General features: G+C 43.8%; 1 protein-coding gene across 3 annotated transcripts in view; it reads left to right on the top strand.

Moving 5' to 3' along the window:
• LOC137369920 (serine/threonine-protein kinase H1-like) overlaps positions 1-1,864 on the top strand; it is a 120,659-nt gene extending 118,795 nt beyond the window's left edge. The window contains exon 4 of one of the 3 annotated variants that reach the window (XM_068031657.1): positions 307-1,864. In XM_068031657.1, the coding sequence (XP_067887758.1) occupies positions 307-618 (312 nt within the window). In that variant the 3' untranslated portion in view covers positions 619-1,864. The remainder of the gene's footprint in view (positions 1-306) is intronic. The other 2 variants (XM_068031658.1, XM_068031660.1) reach the window with 2 other exon arrangements.
• Positions 1,865-25,249: the final 23,385 nt, after the last annotated feature.

Raw genomic sequence — 25,249 nt, 5'->3', positions numbered from 1 at the left:
AGTGAAGAAAGAAGATGTATGAAAAGAAATAAAGAAAGATGTGCATTTGTACGGTGAAGAGGTAGATCTGAGTGTCATTAGTGTACATGTCGGCAATGATGTTGCCAAAGAGCAACATGCAGGTCGGAAGAGAAGGAGGTCAAGGATTGAATTCTTGATGGACTCCCAGGGTGATGTGCAAGCGTAGGAAGAGATGCCATTGCTATGGATGTTCAGGCTTTTTTTTATCTTTAATGAATTAATTGTTATTTTGCAGCATATTCTATATTAATAATGATCTTTCCTTACGTTGTACTTTCCTTACAGCCATGGCCAAATGTTTCTAACCTTGCTAAGGACTTCATTGACAGGCTAATCACAATAGACCCTAATGAGAGAATGGCAGCCGCTCAAGCTTTGAAACATCCATGGGTTGTGACAATGGCAGCTTCATCCTCTATGAAAAACCTCCATCGGTCAATCTCTCAGAACTTGATGAGGAGAACATCTTCCCGCTGTCAAAGCTCTAAGTCAGCACAGTCTACAAAGTCAAGCCGTTCCAGCAAGTCACGCCGTTTACGTGAGAAGGAAATCCAGGAGTTTAACCTATGGTACCAGAACCATATTGACCAGAAGTAATGATGGGTTGTCATTCAAGGCTCTTACAGCGAATTAAACTGTTCTTCATGCAAAGAAATTATTGAACCATCTAGGTTTTCATTGATTGGTTCACATTTTAAATAGTCTAAATAATGTTCAAGCAATTCATATACATAGTCACAACACTGCAGCCATCATTCAATATTGAATAATTTTTATATCAAAGTAAATAGAACTGTCAATATTTTAACATCTCTGTTTAATCAGTGCCATCTTAAAAGTTGATGTACATGTTTATGCCATGAGATGTGAAATTCAAAACTACTTTTATCATTTCTGACATTCAGTTAACTCTAAGAATTACTGGGACCGATTTTGATGCAAGCCTTTTTATCAGACGGGAAGCAGGTGGAGCAAGCCAGTTACCCACTCAATGAAAGCAGTCAGAAACCTGAAACATGCCAATGGTCAGCCGAATTTCCAGATTTGCAGTGAGCTGCCTGAGCATGCCATTGATGGGAAAACTGGCAGCTCCTCTACACAGCTGTTAACTTAATAGAGGGAGAGGACTGCGAAGGGTGTGGCTTCAGATGGGTCAATTCTTGTGGGGCTAAAAGGAGCAGTAATGCCATTAAAACCCACCTCCCCATTTTTGGAATGGCCTCTTGCAGTCCCTTTAAGGCCCACTGGTTACGCTGCTCTACATCCTGTACCATTAAACAGACGTATGAATCCCAAGCTCCACCCAGTGGTACTTGAAACTTACCCTGGGGTCCTATTGCTGTCATAGGACCCTGATTTGAATTCAAGAAAGAGACTTCTACTGCTTCTAGTGGGAGCTTTGGCTGCAAATCTGAAGGTTCTAATCAAAATGGCAGTGAGCAGAATGACAATGAGACTGGCCTTAAGTTCTACTCATTCACTAGCCACTACCACACCGTTCCTGCCCAAAAACATGGACAAAAATCAGGACTAATTTTCTTAGAATGGTAGCATCTCCAAAAGCCTGATTCATAAAGTATTTCTAATTCATTGGCATAAACGTTGATAATTTCTTTTTGTAATAATGTTTTTCAGCTTTTTACTTCAAATGTATTTAAGTATATCACGCGTGAAATGCAGGCAATACAAATGTATCTGCTGAGTTCAAATTTTGCATCATTAGGGAAATATAACATAAATATTCAGCTAGGTGACTACAGACATTGTCTCCTATTACTGCACATTTGAATAATCATTATCTGTTTCTTTAATTATTATTCACATTATTAATTATAATCTAGACGACAGGAATTAAATTGCTTGAATATGTTACTATCCTCATTACTCACAAGTAAAATCTTGAATATATGAAGACCTAAGTATCTCTGAGTAAGGAAGATGGACCAACAAGCTGTAAATCCTATCCCTCAGATTTTCGAGCTAATTGAATTCATGAAAATGAAGAATGTGGACACAGATAAATGACAAGGATACCGTTTTGTGAAATTGGAACCTGATCGGTCAATAATATGAAATGACTCTGTCGAAACTACAAATATTTTAATCACGTTGAAAGTATTAAACTAGATATTATTTAAATTACTCCAACGCAGGATTTTAGGCATCTTTTTAAACTGCAAAAAGCTTTGTAGATACATTTGGTGCCAAATATTCCACACTAAACAAAGAATCAGTCAATCATGCTGATCTCAAAGAATATTATCTTATCTAGAGTGCAGCAATCAGCTAATACCCTTCTCATACTTCATATAGGAAGATATCTGAAAAATTATTTTCTTTACCTGAAACTGTACATTTTGCCACTAAGTGGAGCCTGACGTAACTTCTTCTGCTGTCCTTTGGGTGAAACAGTCAGGAAATACCAGAGATTTAAACAAATAATATTCATTGAACCACTCCAGTTCAAAGCTCAGTTCAAAGATTTTGTAGATTTATAGCCAATATAAAGAAATTACTTACAGAAACTAGCTACGCCTGTCAATCTTTCAGGGCTCTAAATGTAACATTAAAACAATTTTGCACTACAAGATAGTCAATAACACACTGTGTTACCTCAGTATGTGTTTGCAGTACAGGCTACGCATTATGTAAAGATTTAAGTCCCAGTTTTAACACAGCCAGCCGGACACTAACAAGATAGATGGGTTATTAGAATGGCGGTGGGGGTGGGGGGTTAGTGATTTTGCCACCTTCGTAATGCATTCACATCCCTTATGACACATTTTAACCAGGCAGAGTTCAGGTGTTGGAGGCCTAACTGCATGCCCCAGGCTGGTAGGGTCCGATTTAACATGCTAAAGTTGATGTTGTCATTGATGCTACAATGTGATTTTAGTTCCAGAAATTGAGAGGCACACACAGTGCCAAAGCCACCAGTGGAACCTGGAGAAATAGAGCAAAATAGACAGTAGACCAAGGTTAAGTTTTTTTTAAATGTCTGTGTGGATTCCTTGTGCGCTAAGAGAAACAGGAAAATCAGCCAGGCCTCACAGTCTATGGGCCAGACAGATTGCAGTCTGTTTCACCTTCTGCACACCCAATTCCTGTTCAGAGATAAAATCTGGGCTTCACTTTAAGTACAGGGGAGGTGGTGGCATAGTGGTATTGTCACTGGACTAGTAACCCAGAGATCCAAGTTATTGCGCTCAGGACATGGGTTCAAACCCCACCACGGCAGAAAGTGGAATTTGAATTCAATTAATAAATCTGGAATTAAAAGCATGTCTAATGATGACCATGAAACCATTGTCGATTGTCATAAAAACCTATCTGGTTCACGAATGTTCTTTAGGGAAAGAAATCGCCTGGCCTACCTGTGACTCCAGACACACGGCAACGTGCTTGACTCTTAAATGCCCTCTAAGATGGCTGAGCAAGCCACTCAGTTATATCAAACCGCTACAACGTCAATAAGGAATGAAACCGGACGGACCACCCGGCATCGACCTAGGCAACGGAAACGACAACAGCAAACCCAACCCTGCAAAGTCTGGGGGCTTGTGCCAAAGTTGGGAGAGCTGTCCCACAGACTAGTCAAGCAACAGCCTGACATCGACATACTCACGTAATCATGCCTTACAATGTCCCAGACACCGCCATCACTACCGCCGGGTACATCCTGTCCCACTGGCAGGACAGACCCAGCAGAGGTGGTGGCACAATGATATACAGTAGGGAGGGAGTTCCCTGGGAGTCCTCAACATCGACTCTGGACCCCATGAAGTCTCATGGCATCAGGTCAAAGATGGGCAAGGAAACCTCCTGCTGATTACCACCTACTGCCCCCTCAGCTGATGAATCTGTATTCCTCCATGTTGATCATCACTGAGGGTAGAAAGTGTACAGAATGTACTCTGGGTGGGAGACTTCAAGGTCCATCACCAAGAGTGGCTCAGTAGCACCACTACTGGCTGAGTCCTAAAGGACATGGCTGTTAGACTCGGTCTGTGGCAGGTTGTGAGGGAAAACCATATTTGACTTCGTCCTCACCAATCTGCCTGCCGCAGATGCACCTGTCCATGACAGTATTGGTAGGAGTGACCACCGCACAGTCCTTGTGGAGACCAAGTCATGTCTTCACATTGAGAATACCCTCCATCATGTTGTGTGGCACTACCACTGTGCTAAATGGGATAGATTTTAAACAGATCCAGCAATGCAAAACTGGGCATCCATGAGGCGCTGTGGGGCATCAGCAGACTTGTATTCAACTATAATCTGTAACCTCACTGCCTTGCATATCCCCCACGCTACCATTACCATCAAACTGGGGGATCAACTCTGGTTCAATGAAGAGTGCAGAAGGGCATGCCAGGAGCAGCACCAGGCATACCTCAAATTGAGGTGTCAACTTGGTGAGACTACACCCAGGATTACGTGCATGCCAAATAGCAGAGGCTGCATGCAATATACAGAGCTAAATGATCCCACAACCAATGGATCAGATCCAAGTTCTGTAGACCTGCCACATCCAGTCTTGAGTGGTCGTGGACAATTAAAACAACGACTGGAGGAGGTGTCTCCACAAATATCCCCATCCTCAATGATAGGGAAACCCAGCACATCAGTGCAAAAGATAAGGCTGAGTCATTTGCAACAATCTTCAGCCAGAAGTGCTGAGTGGATGATCCATTTTGATCTCCTCCTGAGGTCCCCAGCATCACAGATGCCAGTCTTCAGCCAATTCGATTCACTCCACGTGATATCAAGAAACGACTGAAGGCACTGGATACTGCAAAGGCTATGGGCCCCGACAACAGTACGGCAATAGTACTGAAGACCTGTGGGTTCCAGAACTAGCCGTGCCACTAGCCAAGCTGTTCCAGTACAGCTACAACACTGGCATCTGCACAGCAATGTGGAAAATTGCCCAGGCATGTCCTGTCCACAAAAAGCAGGACAAATCCAACCCAGCCAATTACTGTCCCATCAGTTTACTCTCAATCATCAGTAAAGTGATGGAAGGTGTCATCGACAGTGCTATCAAGCAACACTTGCTTAGCAATAACCTGCTCAGTGACATTCAGTTTGGGTTCCGCCAGGGCCACTCAGCTCCTGACCTCTTTACAGTCCTGGTTCAAACATGGACAAAAGAGCTGAACTCCAGAGGTGAGGTAGAGTGACTGCCCTTGACATCAAGGCAGCAGTTGACCGAGTAAGGCATCAAGGAGCCCTAGCAAAATTGGAGTCGGGGAAAACTCTCCACTGGTTGGAGTCGTACCTAGCGTAAAGGAAGATGGTTGTGGTTGTTGGAGGTCAATCATCTCAGCTCCAGGACATCACTGCAGGAGTTCCTCAGGGTAGTGTCCTAGGCCCAACCATCTTCAGCTGCTTCATAAATGACCTTCCTTCAATCATAAGGTCAGAAGTGGGGATGTTCGCTGATGATTGCACAATGTTCAGCACCATTCGCAAATCCTCAGATACTGAAGCAGTCCGTGTAGAACTGCAGCAAGACCTGGACCATATCCAGGCTTGGGCTGATAAGTGGCAAATAACATTTGCGCCACACAAGTGCCAGGCAATGACCATTTCCAACAAGAGTTCCAACAATTCCAACAATTTCTAATCATCTCCCCTTGACATTCTATGGCATTACGATCACTGAATCCCCTACTATCAACATCCTGGGGGTTACAATTGACCAGAAACTGAACTGAAGTTGATCTCTGGTTTGTGCTGAGGTAGCTGGTCTCAGCCAAACCAATTGCAGGAGGGGAAAAAGCAGCCATTTTTTCCAATTCTAATCCAATAAGTTCTGTTGGAGAGGCCCACATGGATTTATCTGTAGTGCTCATCAAATATCTTGCTAAAATTGTACATGAATAATGACCTTTAGTGAGGTCCAGACTTCCAGCTGCCACTCATGGATCTGTTTTTGAAAATGAATCAGCACCTTCAGGAGAGAAATGGCTAAAAATTAAATTGGATAGACAAACAAAATGTTGGATTTTTTTGGTTTTGAATTTAAGTGACTAAGGCTGGTCTCATTTTTCTGATGTACTGTCAGGATTGAGATATATTGCTTCTGTACAGCAACAGGACATAAACAAAATGGAGAGATTTTGACTGGTGACCAATTAATTTAATGTCACTCACAAAATTGCTGCAGATTCTTCAAGCTATTACAAGGTAATTGCACTGATGTTGCTTTGTTTTGCCTCTGGTTATCCATTTTTAGATAATCTATGGTCTTATTTGGCTTTTATGACCTTAACATTACATCACAAAACATTTTTTAAGAGGTTGATGTCCAAGCTGGTGTGGAGGACACGGACCTTCTTGTGGGTCTGTTTCTGGGCCTGGCCAATATAGCTATCTATAGGTCCAGGATTGATGCAGCCGATGTGCACGAGAGGGATCACTTTGGTTGCATGTCTTTCTTCCACGGTCTTGTCCACGTCCAGGTAGCCCTGGAGAGGGAATATGCAGTGTCCACCAGCACACTTGAGACCGCCTGCGACTGTTGGGTACTGCAAGGACTGGAGTGTCTCATAGACAACAGAAATAATAATATAATTTAGTTTTATAAGTTTCCCTTTGTTTTGTTGAACATTTTACGGTTAAATTCTTTTATTAGTTATACCCTTTTTATTAAAAAAGGGACAGATTCAGAATTGGTCCTGTGTTAATAACACTGGGGCACCCAGAGTAATCCTTACAAGTTATAGAAAAGGGTAACTTGAGTCCTATTCTCAGCAACTGAGAAACTGGTCAGCAACTGATCTGTTTCTGGACTTTGGAAGGAGGGTTGTGGGCGGGAAACAAAACCAGGGTTTGTGCATACCTGGATGCCTTGCCCTCATTTTGCTGAGATTTAGACATTTAAGTACTAGTTGAACATTTGTGCAACTGTAAATTTTTGCATTTATCACTAGGAAGTCCAATTTTAATTGACTTGTACTAATTAAAAGGAGACTATTTCTGAAGATATGCTATAAAGCAATAGTTGCACCTCTGCAGTTTAGCTTGACATCTGTTCTGCTCTCAGGGGAGTTTGGCAATCCCAAGGAAAACCAGCAGGACCTAGGTGACAACCAGTATTTTTGTTTGCAAATTCTGTAAAGGCTTCAAACATGCCACAGCTTCATATTTCAGTAGCTGAGAAATCATGCTGTGTGGTATTAGTATGTAAAGTGTTTTCTTTCCAATCAGTGAAGTTCATGTACTGTTAGCTTGTACTACTTGAATCTATGTGCTATTTTTAGCCAGGCATTAACTTGTTTATTTTTAAAATAGCACATACATGAATGTAGTTTGAATGCATTGAAATGCATCTGTACTTGAAATCCACCAGTAGAAAATATGCCCCTTAATACATTCCTTTGTTAGTTGAATGGTGATTTATCCCATTTATTATTAAAGCGTTAATGCATCCGTTAAAATATCAGGGTCAGACAAGCAGAATAAACATGTGTACAATAATATTGAATAGTGCAATTTCTAAACCCATTTTCCATTAGACCACATTCATTGCACTTTTTGTAAAAGACAGAAGTCTTACATTTTATGAGTTTGTTTTGTGTTCAAAGGAGCACTGTATGTAAAAGCATTTAAGAAATCTCTTTATGTTTGGTGAGGACTAAAGCCGTGCATGGTTTCATCATGCTGACATTGCACGCAAGTAATTTAATTATGTTTTTCAACACAACAGGTGTCATATGTATTTTGGCAGACATTTATTGTACAAAGAATACTTCTAAATGAAGACAACACACTTTAACCTTTACTGTCAATGTTTAAAAAAATGGCATCACTTCAGAATGGTTCAAAAATATGATCATTTCATGAAAGTTACAAAGGGAATGAGGGAAGGTGAATAATGTCTAACACTTTTTGTTTGTATGGAAGAGGATGTGCATGTTCATTTTTCATCCTTTTTTGCTAATCATTTTTTCTGAATTTACCTTACTCCCTTAGCCTAAGTGTGCTAAATATGTGTTTTTTTCTGTTTTGTGGTGTAGATATGACCCTAACTGGTCTATATGCTATCAATAATTTATTATTCAAGTAAAAAGAAAGTTCTTTGTGTTGAATGTGGTACTCTGTGTGACTCGATAATAACTTTTAGCTTGGCTTTAGATGACAGATTTTTGCATCATGTTTTTGTATTGAATGAAAATGGAACTTTTTGTTTCAATAAATTAATCTCTTAGTGGGTGTGTACATAATGAATCAGTTTTCATTCTGTGCATGATCAACCTACACCCCACAGCCCACATTCCTGCTACAGTTGATGTTAAAATTAATGAGCGCTATTATATTTCAACTGGGAATAGAATGTACTAATATCATTGTTTATGTCAAAATAATGAAATGCCATAGATTTTTTCTCATACTATGGCATTTGTTAATAAAGAACATAAGAAGGCAGATGAAAGAAAAGTGAGACCATCTCACTTACCACTAATATTTAGGTTTCAGTTGAGGAGTCATGCGGACCATTTTTGTCTTCATTTTGCAAAATTCTTGTTGGTACAGAGACTGTCTCGACTACCTGCACATTAGATCAATGCTCCCACATCATAATTCTTTTGAAGACCAGACCCCTAGGATCTGGGTCTTTAGGCTCATCAGCATTCTCCTTCTCTTCCACTCCTCGGTCCTCATCTGCACTAGTGCTCACTGACAGCTCTTCTGACTGTCTAACTAATTCCTCACAAGTGGCTCTGTGCTGATGCTGGCAGAGTTAAAAAGCTAGTTGACAGCAACTGTGGATCTGGAAGGCCCCAAGACATCTCCTATAATGCAAAAGACAGAAGAGCTTATTTAGCTGTGCACAACATGACTTGCAGTTGAAGAAATAGTGGATGAGTGTGAGGAAATTACAATACATTACAATACATGCTCGGCCTTTACCAACTTTCTCTTGCCATCTCACTTCCAAACTTGCCATTTCTTACAGGCTCTCCTGCCAATTTGCCTATTAAGTATAAAGCCTCATTTTCCTTTTGACTTGGGTTTTCAATGATAGTTGTCTCCTTCGATTATCCTTCTGTGGCACTCATAGTACTTGTTTCCTTTTTGGAGGGAGAGAAGACAATGGATGGAATTTTATTCTCTCCCCAGTAGCAGGTTTGGAGGCAGGGAGAGCATAAAATTGGGTGGGATGGTGGCGGGGTGGGTGGAGGGGGGGGGGGGGGGGGCTCCCTGTGAACGGTCTTGCCACTGCCAATTGAGGCCCTTAACTTGGTAAATTAACCCCCAATTAAGGGCCTTCCCACCTCAGCCGCAATTAGTCGTGCAGTGGGCAGCCCTGTCGCCACACAGGAAGCGTGGTAGGAAAAATCGTGCAGGCTGCTTCCCAGCTCCAGGACAGGGTGTCCTTGTTTAAAGACATTTAGTGCCTGAACAAGGGACCTGGCATTGGGAAGGGGGTCCTGCTGAGGGCCACCCCCCTGTCCTTGCTGCCAACCCCCTCCAGCTCCCCTCCCCACCATGAACCCCCACCCCACGAGAACCCTCCTACCCTGATCTGGCTGAGGCTTGGCTCCAGTGCGCTTCTCGGTCTCTGGGACGTCACCTCCAGCAGCAGCCACTGCCTCTGATTGGCCAGCAGCTCTCCAAGGGCGGGACTTCCGATGGCAGGGTTCTGGATCTTATGGAATGCCTGTAGCAATCAACTTAAGTGAAAATCCTTTGTCTGCTTTTTTTTATAGTGATAAGTTTTTTTTAAATGCCTAAAAAGTGGACAAAATAATTTCAGACAGCTAATAACAACTTTTATTTATATAATATCTTTAACGTAGAAAGTTTCAGTGCTTTACAAAAGGAGAGGGGAGATAAAAAGAATAAGGAATAAAATGGACACCAAGCTATGACTGGAGAGATCATAGGTGATAGTTGAAAGCTGGAAAAGATGGATTTTGAGAATATTTTAAAAGGTGGAGAGAAAAGCAAAGTGGATTGACACAGGGAGGGGCTTCCTCACAGTTTACATGAAAAATGTTCATATACTGTTACCATAATTATAATTCCTGAGCCTATATGTAGATTGAAAAGGACAGTTTGAGTGCTGTATTCCACCAGACCTTACATATATATCAGCATTTTCTGATTATGCACTCTCCAGTTCATGATTTTACATTTATTGAACAAGAAAATCACATGCTGGTGAGCACAGAAGCCGAAAGGCCCAGCTCTATAACATCCAGTCTTAGGCTACCCTACTGCTTCATTTGGGTAACTATTCCATAAAAAGCAATTGGTCTCAAGTTCAGTTCTCTTTATTGCACTGACCTCCTCCTGAAGTCCCCAGCATCACAGATGCCAGTCTTCAGCCAATTCGATTCACTCTGTGTGATATCAAGAAATGACTGAAGGCACTGGATACTGCAAAGGCTATGGGCCCTGACAACATTCTGTCAATAGTACTGAAGACATGTGCTCCAGAACTTGCCGCACCCCTTGCCAAGCTGTTGTAGCACAGGCACAACACTGGCATCTATCCAGCAATGTGGAAGATTGCCCAGGTATGTCTGTGCACAAAAGGCAGGACAAATCCAACCTGGCCAATTACCGCCCCATCAGTCTACTCTCGATCATCAGTAAGTAGATGGAAGGTGTCATCGACAGTGCTGTTAAGCGGCACTTGCTTAGCAATAACCTGCTCAGTGACACTCAGTTTGGGTTCCGTAAGGGCCATTCAACTCCTGGTCTCATTACACCCTTTGTTCAAACGTGGACAAAGCTGAACTTCAGAGGTGAGGTGACAGTGACTGCCCTTGACATCAAGGCAGCATTTGACAGAGTATAGCAAAATTGGAGTCAATGGGAATCATGGGAAAACTCTCTGCTGGTTGGAGCCGTGCCTCGTGCAAAGGAAGATGGTTGTGGTTGTTGGAGGTCAATCATCTCAGCTCTAGGACATCACTGCAGGAGATCCTTAGGGTAGTGTCCTAGGCCCAACTATCTTCATCTACTTCATCAATGACTTTCCTTCAATCATAAGGACAGAAGTAGGGATGTTTACTGATGATTGCACAATGTTCAGTACCATTTGTGACTCCTCAGATACTGAAGCAGTCTGTGCAGAGATGCAGCAAGACCTGGACAATATCCAGGCTTGGGCTGAGTAACATTTGCGCCATGCAAGTGTCAGGCAATGACCATCTCCAACAAGAGAGAATCTAACCATTTCCCATTGACATTCAGTGATATTACAATCGCTGAATCCTCCACTATCAACATCCTGGGGCTTACAATTGACCAGAAACTGAACTAGAACAGCCATGTAAATACTGTGGTTACAAGAATAGATCGGAGGCTGGGAATTCTGCAGTGAATAACCCACCTCCTGACTCTCCAAAGCCTGTCCATCACCTATAAGGCACAAGTCAGGAGTGTGATGGAATACTCTCCACTTGTCTGGGTGAGTGCGGCTCCAACAACACTCAGGAAGGTCAACGCCATACAGGACAAAGCAGCCCACTTGATCAGCACCCCATCCACCACATACAACATTCACTCCCTCCACCACTGGCGCACAGTGGCAGCAGTGTGTACCATATAGAAGATGCACTGCAGCAACTCACCACGCCTCCTTCGACTGCACCTTCCAAACCTGCGACCTTTTCCACCTAGAAGGACAAGGGCAGCAGATGCATGGGAACACCACCTCCTGCAAGTCCCTCTCCAAGCCACACACCATCCCAACTTGGAAATACATTGCTGTTCCTTTACTGTTGCTGGATCAAAATCCTGGATCTCCCTCCCTAACAGCACTTTGGGAGTATCCACACAAGATGGACCTCAGCGGTTCAAGAAGGCAGATCACCACCACCTTCTCAAGGGCAATTAGGGATGGGCAACAAATGCTGGCCTTGCCAGCGACGCCCACATCCCATTAAATGAATTTTTTTGTTAAAGTATAACCAGAACATAAGATTACAACACCAGAAATATTGCGGAGCAGACCATCGGTGTGCTGAAGCAACAATTCTGATGCCTAGATCATTCGGGGAAAGCCCTCCAGTAGATGCCAGAATGTGTTTCCAAGTTTGTGGTGATCTGCTGCATTCTCCATAACATCGCTATTGCCACCAGGAATACACTCACCACCTCGGAAGGAGGAGGCGGAGGAAGGGGAGGCAGCAGCGAGAATGCATCCCGGATGCCTTCACTCCAGGTGAGCTGTCCGAGAGGCCCTGCTCAGACTCTGCTTCCATCGGGGAAAGATCCCGTTTACACCGGGGAACCACCAATTCCCACGGAGAAACCCATCCCAGCGTCCCCTTGGCCATAATACAGTGAGAAAAGACACCAACAAAAACCTTTTCATTAACATCTTTATCCACCAACACATCCAAGTATACAATCAAAATGGAACTGTTCACCCTTGTGCATTAGCTTAATGCCAGTCTTGCAGGCACATTTGTCTGTCCTAGTTCTCCTACACAGTTCTACCCCGGTGGCTGCAGCCTAACTGGTGGAAGGTTGCTGATTTTCAGTGGGGGAGACAGCAGATGGCCTAGGAGGATGCACTCAAGGAGCTCTGGGCCTTGGGTCCCTGACACTGGACTGTACCACGTCTCATGGATGGCAACAGTTTGGGCTGGCGTGCTAAGAGGCAACAGCAAGGGCAGAGTGGCAGTGGCGGCAGCGTGAATGCTGTCATCCTGGGGCAGAACCTCAGCAATCCTAGTAATCCGCTGGAGCATAGATTGCTGGACTACTGCACTAGCCTGCAAGCCCCTTTGAGCACTGAGCTCCACAGCTCTGATGGCAGCAGTCTGAACCTGTACGGCAGCAAGCATCAATCTCATGACCTCTGTCTGAGCTTCCACTGCAGCACTGAGATACTGGGTGGCTTCTGTCTGTACTGTAGTGGACGCTGAGATAGCAGTCACCATATGCTGATCACAGGTGGGCCTACTGGTGCTGTCATGAAGCTGGTCACTATTTCACAGTGGAAAGGATGGGTTCCAAGTTCTGCATGGTGCTCACTGCCACATTGGAGCCAGACTCCTCTATGTTCCTTGACAGCGACAGGAAGTTGTCTGGTAGGCCAGCCAATGGACCAAACATCTCAGTGTGCATCCTCATCAGTGTTCTCCTGTATGCCACCCCATCGAGGTCCTCATCTGAGTCCTCTGTAGCAGAAACCACCTGCAAATTCGCTTTCTGGGGAGCTATCCTTTCTCCCTGGCCTGGCTGCTGCCCACTCATGCCCAGTAACTCATCCACGGTGCAGATCCCAAATCTATAGGTCCTCTAAAGGCACAGGTTAATCACGGATAGTCAGCATGGATTTGTTAAGGGAAGATCTTGTTTGACCAACTTGATTGAATTTTTGAAGAAGTAACAAGGAAGACAGATGAGGGTAGTGCAGTTGATGTGGACTACATGGAATTTAGCAAGGCTTTTGACAAGGTCCCACATGGCAGACGGGGTTAAAAAAATAAAATCCCATGGGATCCAGGGAAATGCAGCAAGGTGGATACAAAATTGGCTCAGTGGCAGAAAACAAAGGGTAATTGTTGACGGGTGTTTTAGCGACTGGAGGGCTGTTTCCAGTGGCGTTCCGCAGGACTCGGTAGTGGGTCCCCTGCTTTTTATGGTGTATATTAACGATTTGGATTTAAAGGTAGGGGGCATGATCAAGAAGTTTGCAGACGACACAAAGATTGGCCGTGTGGTCGCTAGCGAGGAGGGTAGCTGTAGGTTGCAGGAAGATATTGATGGTCTGGTCAGATGGGCAGAAAAGTGGCAAATGGAATTCAACCTGGAGAAGTGTAAGGTGATGTATTTGGGGAGGTCAAACAAGGCAAAGGAATACACAATTAATGGGAAAGTACTGAGAAATGTAGAGGAAGTAAGGGACCTTGAATGTTCACAGATCCCTGAAGGTAGCAGGACAGGTCGATAAGGTGGTTAAGAAGGGCCAAGTGGCCTCTTTCTGTGCCTTAAATTTTCCATGTGTAGTACCAGTATCTGAGCTGGTGGCTGCGAGTGTCAGAGCAAGTGACTGGGCCTCCTCGTCATCAGTGCTGTGGTGTTGCTCTCTCTCTTCCTCCTGAGGCTGTTGCTGGCCAGATGGCTGTTCTTGAGTATCTGAAAGCATGAAATCAGAAGGGAAGGGTTGGGGTGAGGGAAGGGGCATGTGGTGGAAAGCAAGAGGTACATGGTCACACCATCTGCAGCTTGCACATCTTGTCAGATAGCAGGATGAAGATGAGGTGGGAGTTGGGAAGGGGCATAGGCAGGAACATACCACCATCCTCAATTCCGTCTGGTTTAGAGGATGAAGGCATGCCCAGACCCCACCACTTCCCTGAACTCCCTGTGGTTATGGGCCACCTTATCCTGCAAGAGAGAGCAAAGAATATCAGTGATTGTGTTGTTGTACCACTTTTGGATGATCTGCCTTCCATAGCTAAATAATTGGAGGTATCTAGAGGCAGCAAGAGGTGGGTGTGAAGCTGGCAATACAGAATGTGTGAGGGTGAGGTAGGGTATCTAAATGTTAGGCGTGAGTCCAGAGTGCTCAGGTCTACTGATGGCTGAATGATGACAGTATGGTGCATTGATCAGAGTGAGAGGTCGTAAAAGCAGTGGGTAGGAGATGTCATGTGAAGTTGTATTCACTGACCTTGGCCACTCGAAGATAGGTAGGAAAGTAAGTTGTGAAGAGGACTTAATGAGGCTACAAAGGACTATAGATAGTTAAGTGAGTGGGAAAAGATCTGGCAAATAAAGTACAATGTGGGAAAATGTGAAATTGTCCATTTTGGCCAGAAGAATAAAAAAAAGCATATTATCTAAATGGTGAGAGATTGCAGAGCTCTGAGATGCAGAGAGATCTGGGTGTACTAGTGCATGAATCGCAACAGGTTAGTATACAGATTCAGCAAGTAATTAGGAAAGCTAATAGAATGTTATTGTTTATTGCAAGGGGAATTGAGTACAAAAGTAGGGAGGTTATGCTTCAGTTATACAGGGCATTGGTGAGACCCCGTCTGGGGTACTGTGTGCTGTATTGGTCTCCTTATTTAAGGAAGGATGTAAGTGCATCGGAAGCAGTTCAGAGAAGGTTTACTAGACTAATATCTGGAATGGGCGGGTTGTCTTATGGGGAAAGGTTGGACAGGCTCGGCTTGTATCCACTGGAGTTCAGAAGAGTAAGAAGCAACTTGATTGAAACATGTAAGATCCAGAGGGGTCTTGACAGGGTGGATGTGAAAAGGATGTTTCCTCTTGTGGGAGAATCTAGAACTAGGGGTCACTATTTAAAAATAAGCGGTCACCCATTTAAGACAGAGATGAGGAGAATTTTTTTTCTACCGTGGGTCATGAATCTTTGGAACTCTCTTCCTCAAAAGGTAGTGGAAGCAGAGTCTTCAAATATTTTTAAGGCAGAGGTAGATAGATTCTTGGCACGTGAGATTCTTCACACAGAGGATGGTGGGTGTCTGGAATTCACTGCCAAGAATGGCGGTGGAGGCAGAAACCCTCAATTCTTTTAAAAGGTACCTGGACGTACACCTGAAGTGCTGTAACCTGCAAGACTATGGACCAGGTGCTGGAAGGTGGGATTAGATTGGGCAGCTAGTTTCTTTTCAGCCGGCATGGACACGACGAGCTGAATGGCCTCCTTCTATGGTTCCTGAAAAGCAAGGGGGTGAAAGGTTATCAGAGGTAGGTGGGAATGTGGAGTCGAGGTTACAATCAGATCGGCCATGATCTTATTGAATGGCAGAGTAGGCTCGAGGGGCCGAGGGGCTGACTCCTGCTCCTAATTCATATGTTTGCGAGAGGTCATTACACTCCTTCTGGCACTGCTGCCAAGTCCTCGAGGCCAGATTCTGGGAATTGACATCCTGGACAACCTGCTTCCAATCCCTTTGGAGGATCTTGATTGAGGGCCTCCTGCCTCCCATGGAAACATGCCGTTTCTCCTCCTGTCAGCCTCCATGACTAAGATCATCAGTACTACATTCATAAACTGTGTATCCCTCTCTCTGCCCAGGTATTCTATTTGCTATTATACACTTGCAGCACTTTCAATCAGAGTAAATCCCCTTTAAGAAGAGCAGGCTGCCTTTAAGAGATGCAGGCTAGTTGCAGCATGTGCTAACCTTGCAAGTTGTGTTCAGTCCCCTGTTATGCATGCAGCTCGCCAGCAGCACAAGTCATGCTGGGCTGCACACAGAAATCATGCAAATGAGGAGGTAGCACAAAGTTTGCATGCTGCCTGCCTCAATGGGAGTGGGCAGATAATGAATCATGAATAGCCAGCACTCAAAAATGCGTGCGAACCAATTTTTAGTTCATAATTATATTGACTATTTCTTATGTGTTTGCTCATTTTAAGCTTAAAATGTGGTCTGCTGTGATGTGCTTTCGAAGATGAGTGAGATCTTATGAAAGGTATAAAATAAGTCCAGCAGCTAAAAGCAATTGCTAGATAAGGCCTGTTGTTTGTTTCCTGGCGAACGTTACTGAAAACACAATTAGATCTCATGGTTAGAATGGGCAGTCTTGAAGGTATGAAGAATTGGGACTCATCGATGCGAGTAATCTAAAAAACCAATAACCAAATAATTTGGGATAGTAAAGATAGAAAACATTTTAAAGAAATGACAATAACCCTTCATTGTCTTGAAGACCTTTATTAGATCATCCTTTACTCTTTTCAGCCTTCAAGGAAAAATCATGGAGGAAAAGATTAGGAGGGATTATCCAAACTATGGATAGAGAGATAAGGGGTGGTGACTGAAAGCTTGGTTGAAAATGTGAGTTTTGATAAGGTTTTTAAAAGTGAAGAGAGAAAAACGGATGCAGAGAGATATAGTGAGTGAGTTCCAGAGGTTACACACAAAAGCATTCATATGTTGTGTTATGACCGAGGTGGGAAAAGTGCACTGTTTATTCTAGTTCCACTTCTCCACTGGTCACAACATTTATTTACATTTTCCCACTTACTGAGACAGTCAATCATGTACTCTATTTTCCCAGAATAAAACACACCAACCAAAAGTTTCTTTAATAAACAACAAAATTATCAGTTTATTATAAAGCAAGTCTTAACTAGTAATGAAGTAAAGCATGAACACACAGATTGAATATTGAAGTTCCCTTTTTACCTTAGCCCCTCACACCCACACACATACCGGAAAAATAAAAGGGATTTTTGTTTAGACCTCTGTTACAAAAAAAAGTTTTAAAAAATCACTTGCTCATTCTTAAAGACAAAAGAGAAACTTGGAAAGAACCGTAGAAAAGTTACTGAACAGAAGGAGGCCATTCAGCCCATTGTGTCTGCGCCAGCCAAACAATCTAGCCACCCAATCTAATCCCACCTTCCAGCACCTGGTCCGTAGCCTTGCAGGTTACAGCACTTCAGGTACATGTCCAGGTACCTTTTAAATGAGTTGAGGGTTTCTGCCTCCACCATCGGTCCTGGCAGTGAATTCCAGACACCCACCACCCTCTGTGTGAAAATGTCTTTCCTCACATCCCCTCTAATCCTTCTACCAATCACCTTAAATCTGTGCCTCTGGTAATTGACCTCTCCACTAGGGGAAACAGATCCTTCCCGTCTACTCTATCTAGGTCCCTCATAATTTTGTACACCTCAATTAAGTCACCCCACAGCCTCCTCTGTTCCAAGGAAAACAACCCTAACCGATCCAATCTTTCCTCATAGCTGCAACTTTCAAGTCTTGGCAACATTCTTGTAAATCTTCTCTGTCCTCTCTCCAGAGCAATTATGTTCTTCCTATAATGTGGTGACCAGAACTGTATGCAATACTCCAGCTGTGGCCTAACCAGCGTTTAATACAGTTCCAGCTACTTTTGTATTTTACACCTCGGCCAATAAAGGAAAGATGTCCTTTGTTCTGGCGTCCCAAACGTGTATAGATGGCTGTCACTGGGATCTTTCTAGTTCTTTCCAGGCAATGTTGAAAATCAGTTTGGGTAGCCTTTCCAAGAAATGCAGCTACAGAGGCTTCAGATGGGCCTTACAGCTGAAACGTGACAACAGGGGTTTCAGTTCTCACATATTCGACACGCAGGATTTCTTCAAATACAGGAGGAAAGAGAAGACTGACACAATAGATATGCAGGGTTTCTTTCCTAGAGAGAGAGATGAGTTTGGTTTTCTTGGCAGGCAAAAACCAACTGTCTTTTTTAACAATTCAAAGTGAAACCAAAAACATTCCAGAAGTCAAGCCTACTGATCTCAATCAATCTTAGAGTCATAGAGTCATACAGCACAGAAACAGGCCCTTCAGCCCATCGTGTCTGTGCCGGCCATCAAGCAGCTAACTATTCTAATTCCATTTTCCAGCACTTGGCCCATAGCCTTGTATGCTATGCTGTTTCAGGTGCTCATCTAAATATTTCTTAAGGGTTCCTGCCTCTACCACCTCTTAAGGCAGTGTGTTCTAGATTCCAACCACCCACTGGGTGAAAAATCTTTTCCTCAAATCCCCTCTAAACCTCCTGTACCTTACCTTAAATCTATGCCGCCTGGATATTGACCCTTCCACTAAGGGGAAAAGTTTCTTCCTATCTAACCTATCAATGCCCTTCATAATTTTATATACCTTTCTTAGGTCCCCCCGCAGCTTCCTCTGCTGTAAGGAAAACAACCCCAGCCTTTTCAGTCTCTCTTCATAGCTGAAATGCTCCAGCCCAGGCAACATCCTGGTGAATCTCCTCTGTACCCTCTCCAGTGCAATCACATCCTTCCTATAGTGTGGTGCCCAGAACTGTACACAGTACTCCAGCTGTGGCCTAACTAGCGTTTTATACAGCTCCATCATAACCTCCCTGCTCTTATATTCTATGCCTCGGCTGATAAAGGCAAGTATCCCATATGCCTTCCTAACCACCTTATCTACTGGTGTTGCTGCCTTCAGTGATATTTGGACATGTACACCAAGGTCCCTCTGACCTACTGTACTTCCTCGGGTCCTAGCATCCATTGCATATTCCCTTGCCTTGTTAGTCCTCCCAAAATGCATCATCTCATACTTCTCAGAATAAAATTCCATTTGCCACTGCTCCGCCCATCTTACCAGCCCATCTAAATCGTCCTGTAATCTAAGGCTTTCCTCCTCACTATTTACAACACCACCAATTTTCATGTCTTGACCTGTCATTTCTCTGTATACATCTCCCCAAGTCAAAACAACAAGCTCCCTGCTGGTATGTTATCTGAAAATAGGTGCAGCCTTTCGCTGTATATCTTCTGAGAGCAGATGTTCCCTCGCTCTCTCGCTTGTTGCTGCCACTGTTGGTTGTCTTCCTTTCTTACAGCCTGTCTGCCTGCAGAAAATCTGTTAAATTTATCTGGAATCACAAGTCAATAACTTATTGTCCTTTTCCATTATGCAAAGTCCACAAGTCTGGTTTCAGCAGTACCACCCGGGCTTTTCATTGTTCATTGTTTCCAGGTGTTAGCAGCTGCCATGCATTTGTACTTCCTCAGAATCACTGACTCCTAGCTTATGATCTATAAGTCTGGGAGGACAAAACCCAATGCTCTTCAGGTGTCATACCCCTGCAGTCTCTTTTTCTAAAAAGTATTTGATCTATGTTCTCTGTTGTCCTGGTAACCAAGATTTCTGTCCTGTGTTTAAGCAGAATTGATGTAAGGTCACTTGACTTCTCTGACTCCATCTTAAACTTTTAAAAATCACAGTTTTTAAAATATAATCATGTTACAAAGTCCAGCATTCATAACAAAGTTATTACCCCACAAGATCAATGTAGTGTCTACATGTAAACTGGAAAATACATGAGTTATTTCCTGGCTTTCACCAGACTTTACTTTTGAGCTTTAACATTCAATGTTGGGTTCCCAGATTGTTAAATTGGTTGAGGTAGCATGCAACTTATCCTGAAGGATCAAAAGTTTTCAGGTTCAGGTCTCAATTTGTGCTGTTAGATGGCATTGACTGTGATAATAGTACAAATGTTATACTTAGCTACTATTTCTTTGTTCATAACTATAATCCATCATCCTCGATAACCTAAATGTAGCTTCTGAAAAGTAGCTTATCAATATCTGATGAGCTTGCTTAAATGTGTCATGCAGACCCCCACCTGCCAAGAATGAGGCATATTAATTTTGTCATATGAATTTTGATTTTAAACTGTTGCTGGAACAAGGAAATGACTTGTTAAACAGATCAGCCGTGGAAAAAAACATTTACGTATTAACACAGTGCTTGTGGAGACAAAGGACCATTCCCTGACACATTTAACACACAATTGACTTTGATCACCAGACATTGAAGGTGAGGAAGCTCACGTTCCAGGATGACTGCTAAGATGGCCCAATCCACAAACAGACATGGTCAAACCAGCTAGTCACATGACTAACCTGCTGGGCAACCTGAGTTTTTTTGAATTGTAGAGACAGTTTGAGAGAGAGAGACTGTTTGATCCTGGACTATAAAGACCTCTCCTGGCTGGCTCACCACAGCCTCTCCTATCTGCTCCCATCTCTTTCTCACAGAACTCCAAGTACACTGAAGACGTGAACCTCAAGAAAGAAAAGTCTACATCGAACAAGGTTTAAGAAGAATACTGGGCCCCAACGAAAAGCAAGATCTACCTACAATCAAGGACTCTACAGCGAGCTCGAAAAACAGTAACCAAAACCTTCTTCAGATATTGCTTGAACTTTCCCACTTTATTTTTTCTGCTCTTTTCTGTCTCTATCTGCATGCATGTTTATTTCATATGCATACTAATATGGGCACACCATGTATCTGTAGATGTTAACCAAATTAAAGTTCAACCTTTCTTCTTTAAACCTAAGAGAACCTGTTTGGCTGGTTTCTTTGTCTTACAATTGGAAAGCAGTGAACAAGGATTCACCAAGGGAGAGCTAAAAACACGCTGTGTAAAAAATAACAGCAGTTACATTAAAACCAGGTGAAGGCTGAGAGCGAACCCTAGACCCCTTTCTCATCTGGTCATAACAAATAATTTAGCGTGATGTTTTAAAGTGATCCAGTAAAATGCAAATGCAGCACAAAGTGGAAGTAATAAAGATGATTGGGAACTAACACAGCATGATAAAAAGGAGTATCTAGAATGGTGCAGCTGAGATAGATTGAAGACTGATACTGATTATTCATAACATGCAGCAAACAATTACAATGCAGTCAGTTGGAAAAAAAGTCAGTCAGTTCTCACAAATTTTTTGAAAGAAGAAAGACTTGCATTTATGTAGCATTTTTCACAACATCAGGACATTGAAATGTAATTCATGGCCAATTAAGCTTTTTTTGAAGTGTGGTCACTATTGTAATGTAGAAAACATGGCAGCCAATTTTCACACAGCAAAGTCCCACAAACACCAATGAGATAATGACCAGCTAATCGTTTATTGATATTTGTGAATGATAAGTATTGGCCGAGATACCAGGGAGAACTCCCCTGTTCTTCTTCAAAATAATACCATGGGATCTTTAATGTTTACCTGAGAGAGCAGAAGGGATCTTGGTTTAGCTTCTTATTATGTAGGCAAGGTCTCTTAATGACATCATACATTCCTCTGATATTTCCTGTGTCAGAGGCCAGCTGAATATGACTGGATAGGTGTTGCCAGGAGTCATTTGCGCAGCGCCTGGCTGTTCTTTGTGCAGCACTTCTGGCAGCTTTAAGTGCTATGGATGTTAACTCGCTGGGGGCTTTCTTGTAGTTCAGCAGTGCAATGCGCTTAGCGGCTATGACAGGTTCCAGCTCTTCAATGTGAGATTGAAACCAGTCTGCATTCCGCTTCACACGATTGCCATAGGTGGTCATTGCTGAGTCATAGATAGCCCTCCAGTCCTGGCAGCATCCTGATAAATCTCCTCTGTAAAGCTTCCACATCCTTCCTATAATGAGGCGACCAGAACTGAACACAATATTCCAAGTGTGGTCGAACCAGGGCCTTATAGAGCTGCAGCATAACCTCGCGGCTCTTAAACTCAATCCCCCTGCTAATGAAAGCCAACACACCATACGCCTTCTTAACAACCCTATCAACTTGGGTGGCAACTTTGAGCGATCTATGGACATGGACCCCAAGATCCCTTTGTTCCTCCACACTACCAAGAATCCTGTCTTTAATCCTGTATTCCGCATTCAAATTCGACCTTCCAAAATGAATCACTTCACACTTTTCCAGGTTGAACTCCATCTGCCATTTCTCAGCCCAGCTCTGCATCCTGTCAATGTCCCGTTGCAACCTACAACAGCCTTCCACACTATCCACAACTCCAGCAACCTTCATGTCATCGGCAAACTTGCTAACCCAGCCTTCCACTTCCTCATCCAAGTCATTTATAAAAATCACAAAGAGCAGAGGTCCCAGAACAGATCCTTGTGGAACACCACTGGTCAACGAGCTCCATGCTGAATACTTTCCATCTACTACCACCCTCTGACTTCTATGGGCCAGCCAATTTTGTATCCAGACAGCCAACTTTCCCTGAATCCCATGCCTCCTCACTTTCTGAATGATCCTACCATGGGGAACCTTATCAAACGCCTTGCTAAAATCCATATACACCACATCCACTGCTCTTCCTTCATCAATGTGTTTTGTCACATAGATGTTCGGTGTTGGGGATGCTACTAATGATATTATGGAGTTCCTCATAGAACTGGTCTTTAGCTTCATGTGGGGAGCAGAGTGTTGGAGCATAGATGCTGAGTAGGTGTACTAGACCAGAGGCGGTGAACAGTCGGATGGACAGTATGCGTTCCGAGCCATTTGAGGGTGGCTCTATCATGCTGAGCAAAGAGTTTCTGATGGCGAAGCCCACTCCGTGCTGTCTTGTTCTGCCTGATATCTCGGCCAATACTTATCCTTCACAAATATCAATAAAAGATTATCTGGTCATTATCTCATTGGTGTTTGTGGGACTTTGCTGTGTGAAAATTGGCTGCCATGTTTTCTACATTACAATAGTGACCACACTTCAAAAAAAGCTTAATTGGCCATGAATTGCATTTCAATGTCCTGATGTTGTGAAAAATGCTACGTAAATGCAAGTCTTTCTTCTTTCAAAATATCAGAGCAATGTATGATGGCATTAAGAGAGCTTTTGGGCCAACCATCAAGAAGATTTCCCCCCTCAAATCTAAATCAGGGGACACAATCACTGACCAACGCAAGCAAATGGACCGCTGGGTGGAACACTACCTAGAACTGTACTCCATGGAAAATGTTGTCACTGAGACTGCCCTCAATGCAGCCCTGTCTCTGCCGTACAGCCAACAAAATTGGAACTCAGTGATGCCATTGATTCTCTAGCCAGCGGAAAAGCCCCTGGGAAGGACGGCATTACCCCTGAAATCATCAAGAGTGCCAAGCCTGCTATACTTTCAGTACTGCACGAACTGCTTTGCCTGTGCTGGGACGAGGGAGCAGTACCACAGGACATGCGCGATGCCAATATCATCACCCTCTATAAGAACAAGGGTGACCACGGTGACTGCAACAACTACCGTGAAATCTCCCTGCTCAGTATAGTGGGGAAAGTCTTCGCTCGTGTCGCTTTAAACAGGCTCCAAAGCTGGCTGAGCATGTCTACCCTGAGGCACAGTGTGGCTTTCGAGCAAAGAGATCCACCATTGACATGCTGTTCTCGTTTCGCCAGCTACAGGAGAAATGCCGTGAACAACAGATACCCCTCTACGTTGCTTTCATTGATCTCACCAAAGCCTTTGACCTCGTCAGCAGACATGGTCTCTTCAGACTACTAGAAAAGATTGGATGCCCACCAAAGCTACTAAGTATCATCACCTCATTCCATGACAATATGAAAGGCACAATTCAGCATAGCGGCGCCTCATCAGACCCCTTTCCAATCCTGAGTGGCGTGAAACAGGGCTGTGTTCTTGCACCTACACTGTTTGGGATCTTCTTCTCCCTGCTGGTCTCACATGCGTTCAAGTCTTCAGAAGAAGGAATTTTCCTCCACGCAAGATCAGGTGGCAGGTTGTTCAACCTTGCCCATTTAAGAGCGAGGACCAAAGTACGGAAAGTCCTCAACAGGGAACTCCTCTTTGCTGACGATGCTGCATTAACATCTCACACTGAAGAGTGTCTGCAGAGACGCAGCGACAGGTTTGCGGCTGCCTGCAGTGAATTTGGTCTAACCATCAGCCTCAAGAAAACGAACATCATGGGACAGGACGTCAGAAATGCCCCATCCATCAATATCGGTGACCACACTCTGGAAGTGGTTCAAGAGTTCACCTGCCTAGGCTCAACTATCACCAGTAACCTGTCTCTTGATGCAGAATTAAACAAGCGCATGGGAAAGGCTTCCTCTGCCATGTCCAGACTGGCCAAGAAAGTGTGGGAAAATGGCGCACTGACACAGAACACAAAAGCCCAAGTATATCAAGCCTGTGTCCTCAGTACCTTGCTCTGTGGCAGCGAGGCCTGGACAACATACGTCAGCCAAGAGCAACGTCACAATTCATTCCATCTTTGCTGCCTCCGGAGAATCCTTGGCATCAGGTGGCAGGACCGTACTACCAACACAGAAGTCCTCGAGGCAGCCAACATCCCCAGCATATACACCCTACTAAGCCAGCGGTGCCTGAGATGGCTTGACCATGTGAGCCGCATGGAAGATGGCAGGATCCCCAAGGACACATTGTACACCAGACCCACCGGCCGTCCATGACTCCGCTTTAAAGACGTCTGCAAATGCGACATGAAGTCCTGTGACATTAATCACAAGTCGTGGGAGTCAGTTGCCAGTGATCACCAGAGCTGGCGGGCAACCATAAAGGCGGGGCTAAAGCATGGCGAGTCGAAGAGACTTAGCAGTTGGCAGGAAAAGAAACAAAAGCGCAAGGAGAGCCAACTGTGTAACAACCCCGACAACCAATTTTATCTGCAGCACCTGTGGAAGAGTCTGTCACTCTAGAATTGGCCTTTATAGCCACTCAATGCGCTGCTGCACAAACCACTGACCACCTCCCGGCGCTTATCCATTGTCTCTCGAGACAAGGAGGCCAAAAGAAAGAAAAAAAAAGAAAAAAAAAGAATGTAGGCAAGATACTCCACATTCAGGCAAGCCCTGCATAAAATAAATAGCACAGAAGATGTGTTAATTCAAGCACCTTTTCTTCCTGAAGAAAAAAGTTCACCTTCAAAAGAATGGCTCTATGTGCACCAAAATAATTGAGTTTCTAATCT

Source organism: Heterodontus francisci, chromosome 5 (assembly GCF_036365525.1).
Source record: "Heterodontus francisci isolate sHetFra1 chromosome 5, sHetFra1.hap1, whole genome shotgun sequence".
In the NCBI taxonomy this organism is placed as follows: Eukaryota; Metazoa; Chordata; class Chondrichthyes; order Heterodontiformes; family Heterodontidae; genus Heterodontus; species Heterodontus francisci.
The sequence above is the reverse complement of the archived record's forward strand: the minus strand, read 5'-3'. Positions and strand labels throughout refer to the sequence as shown.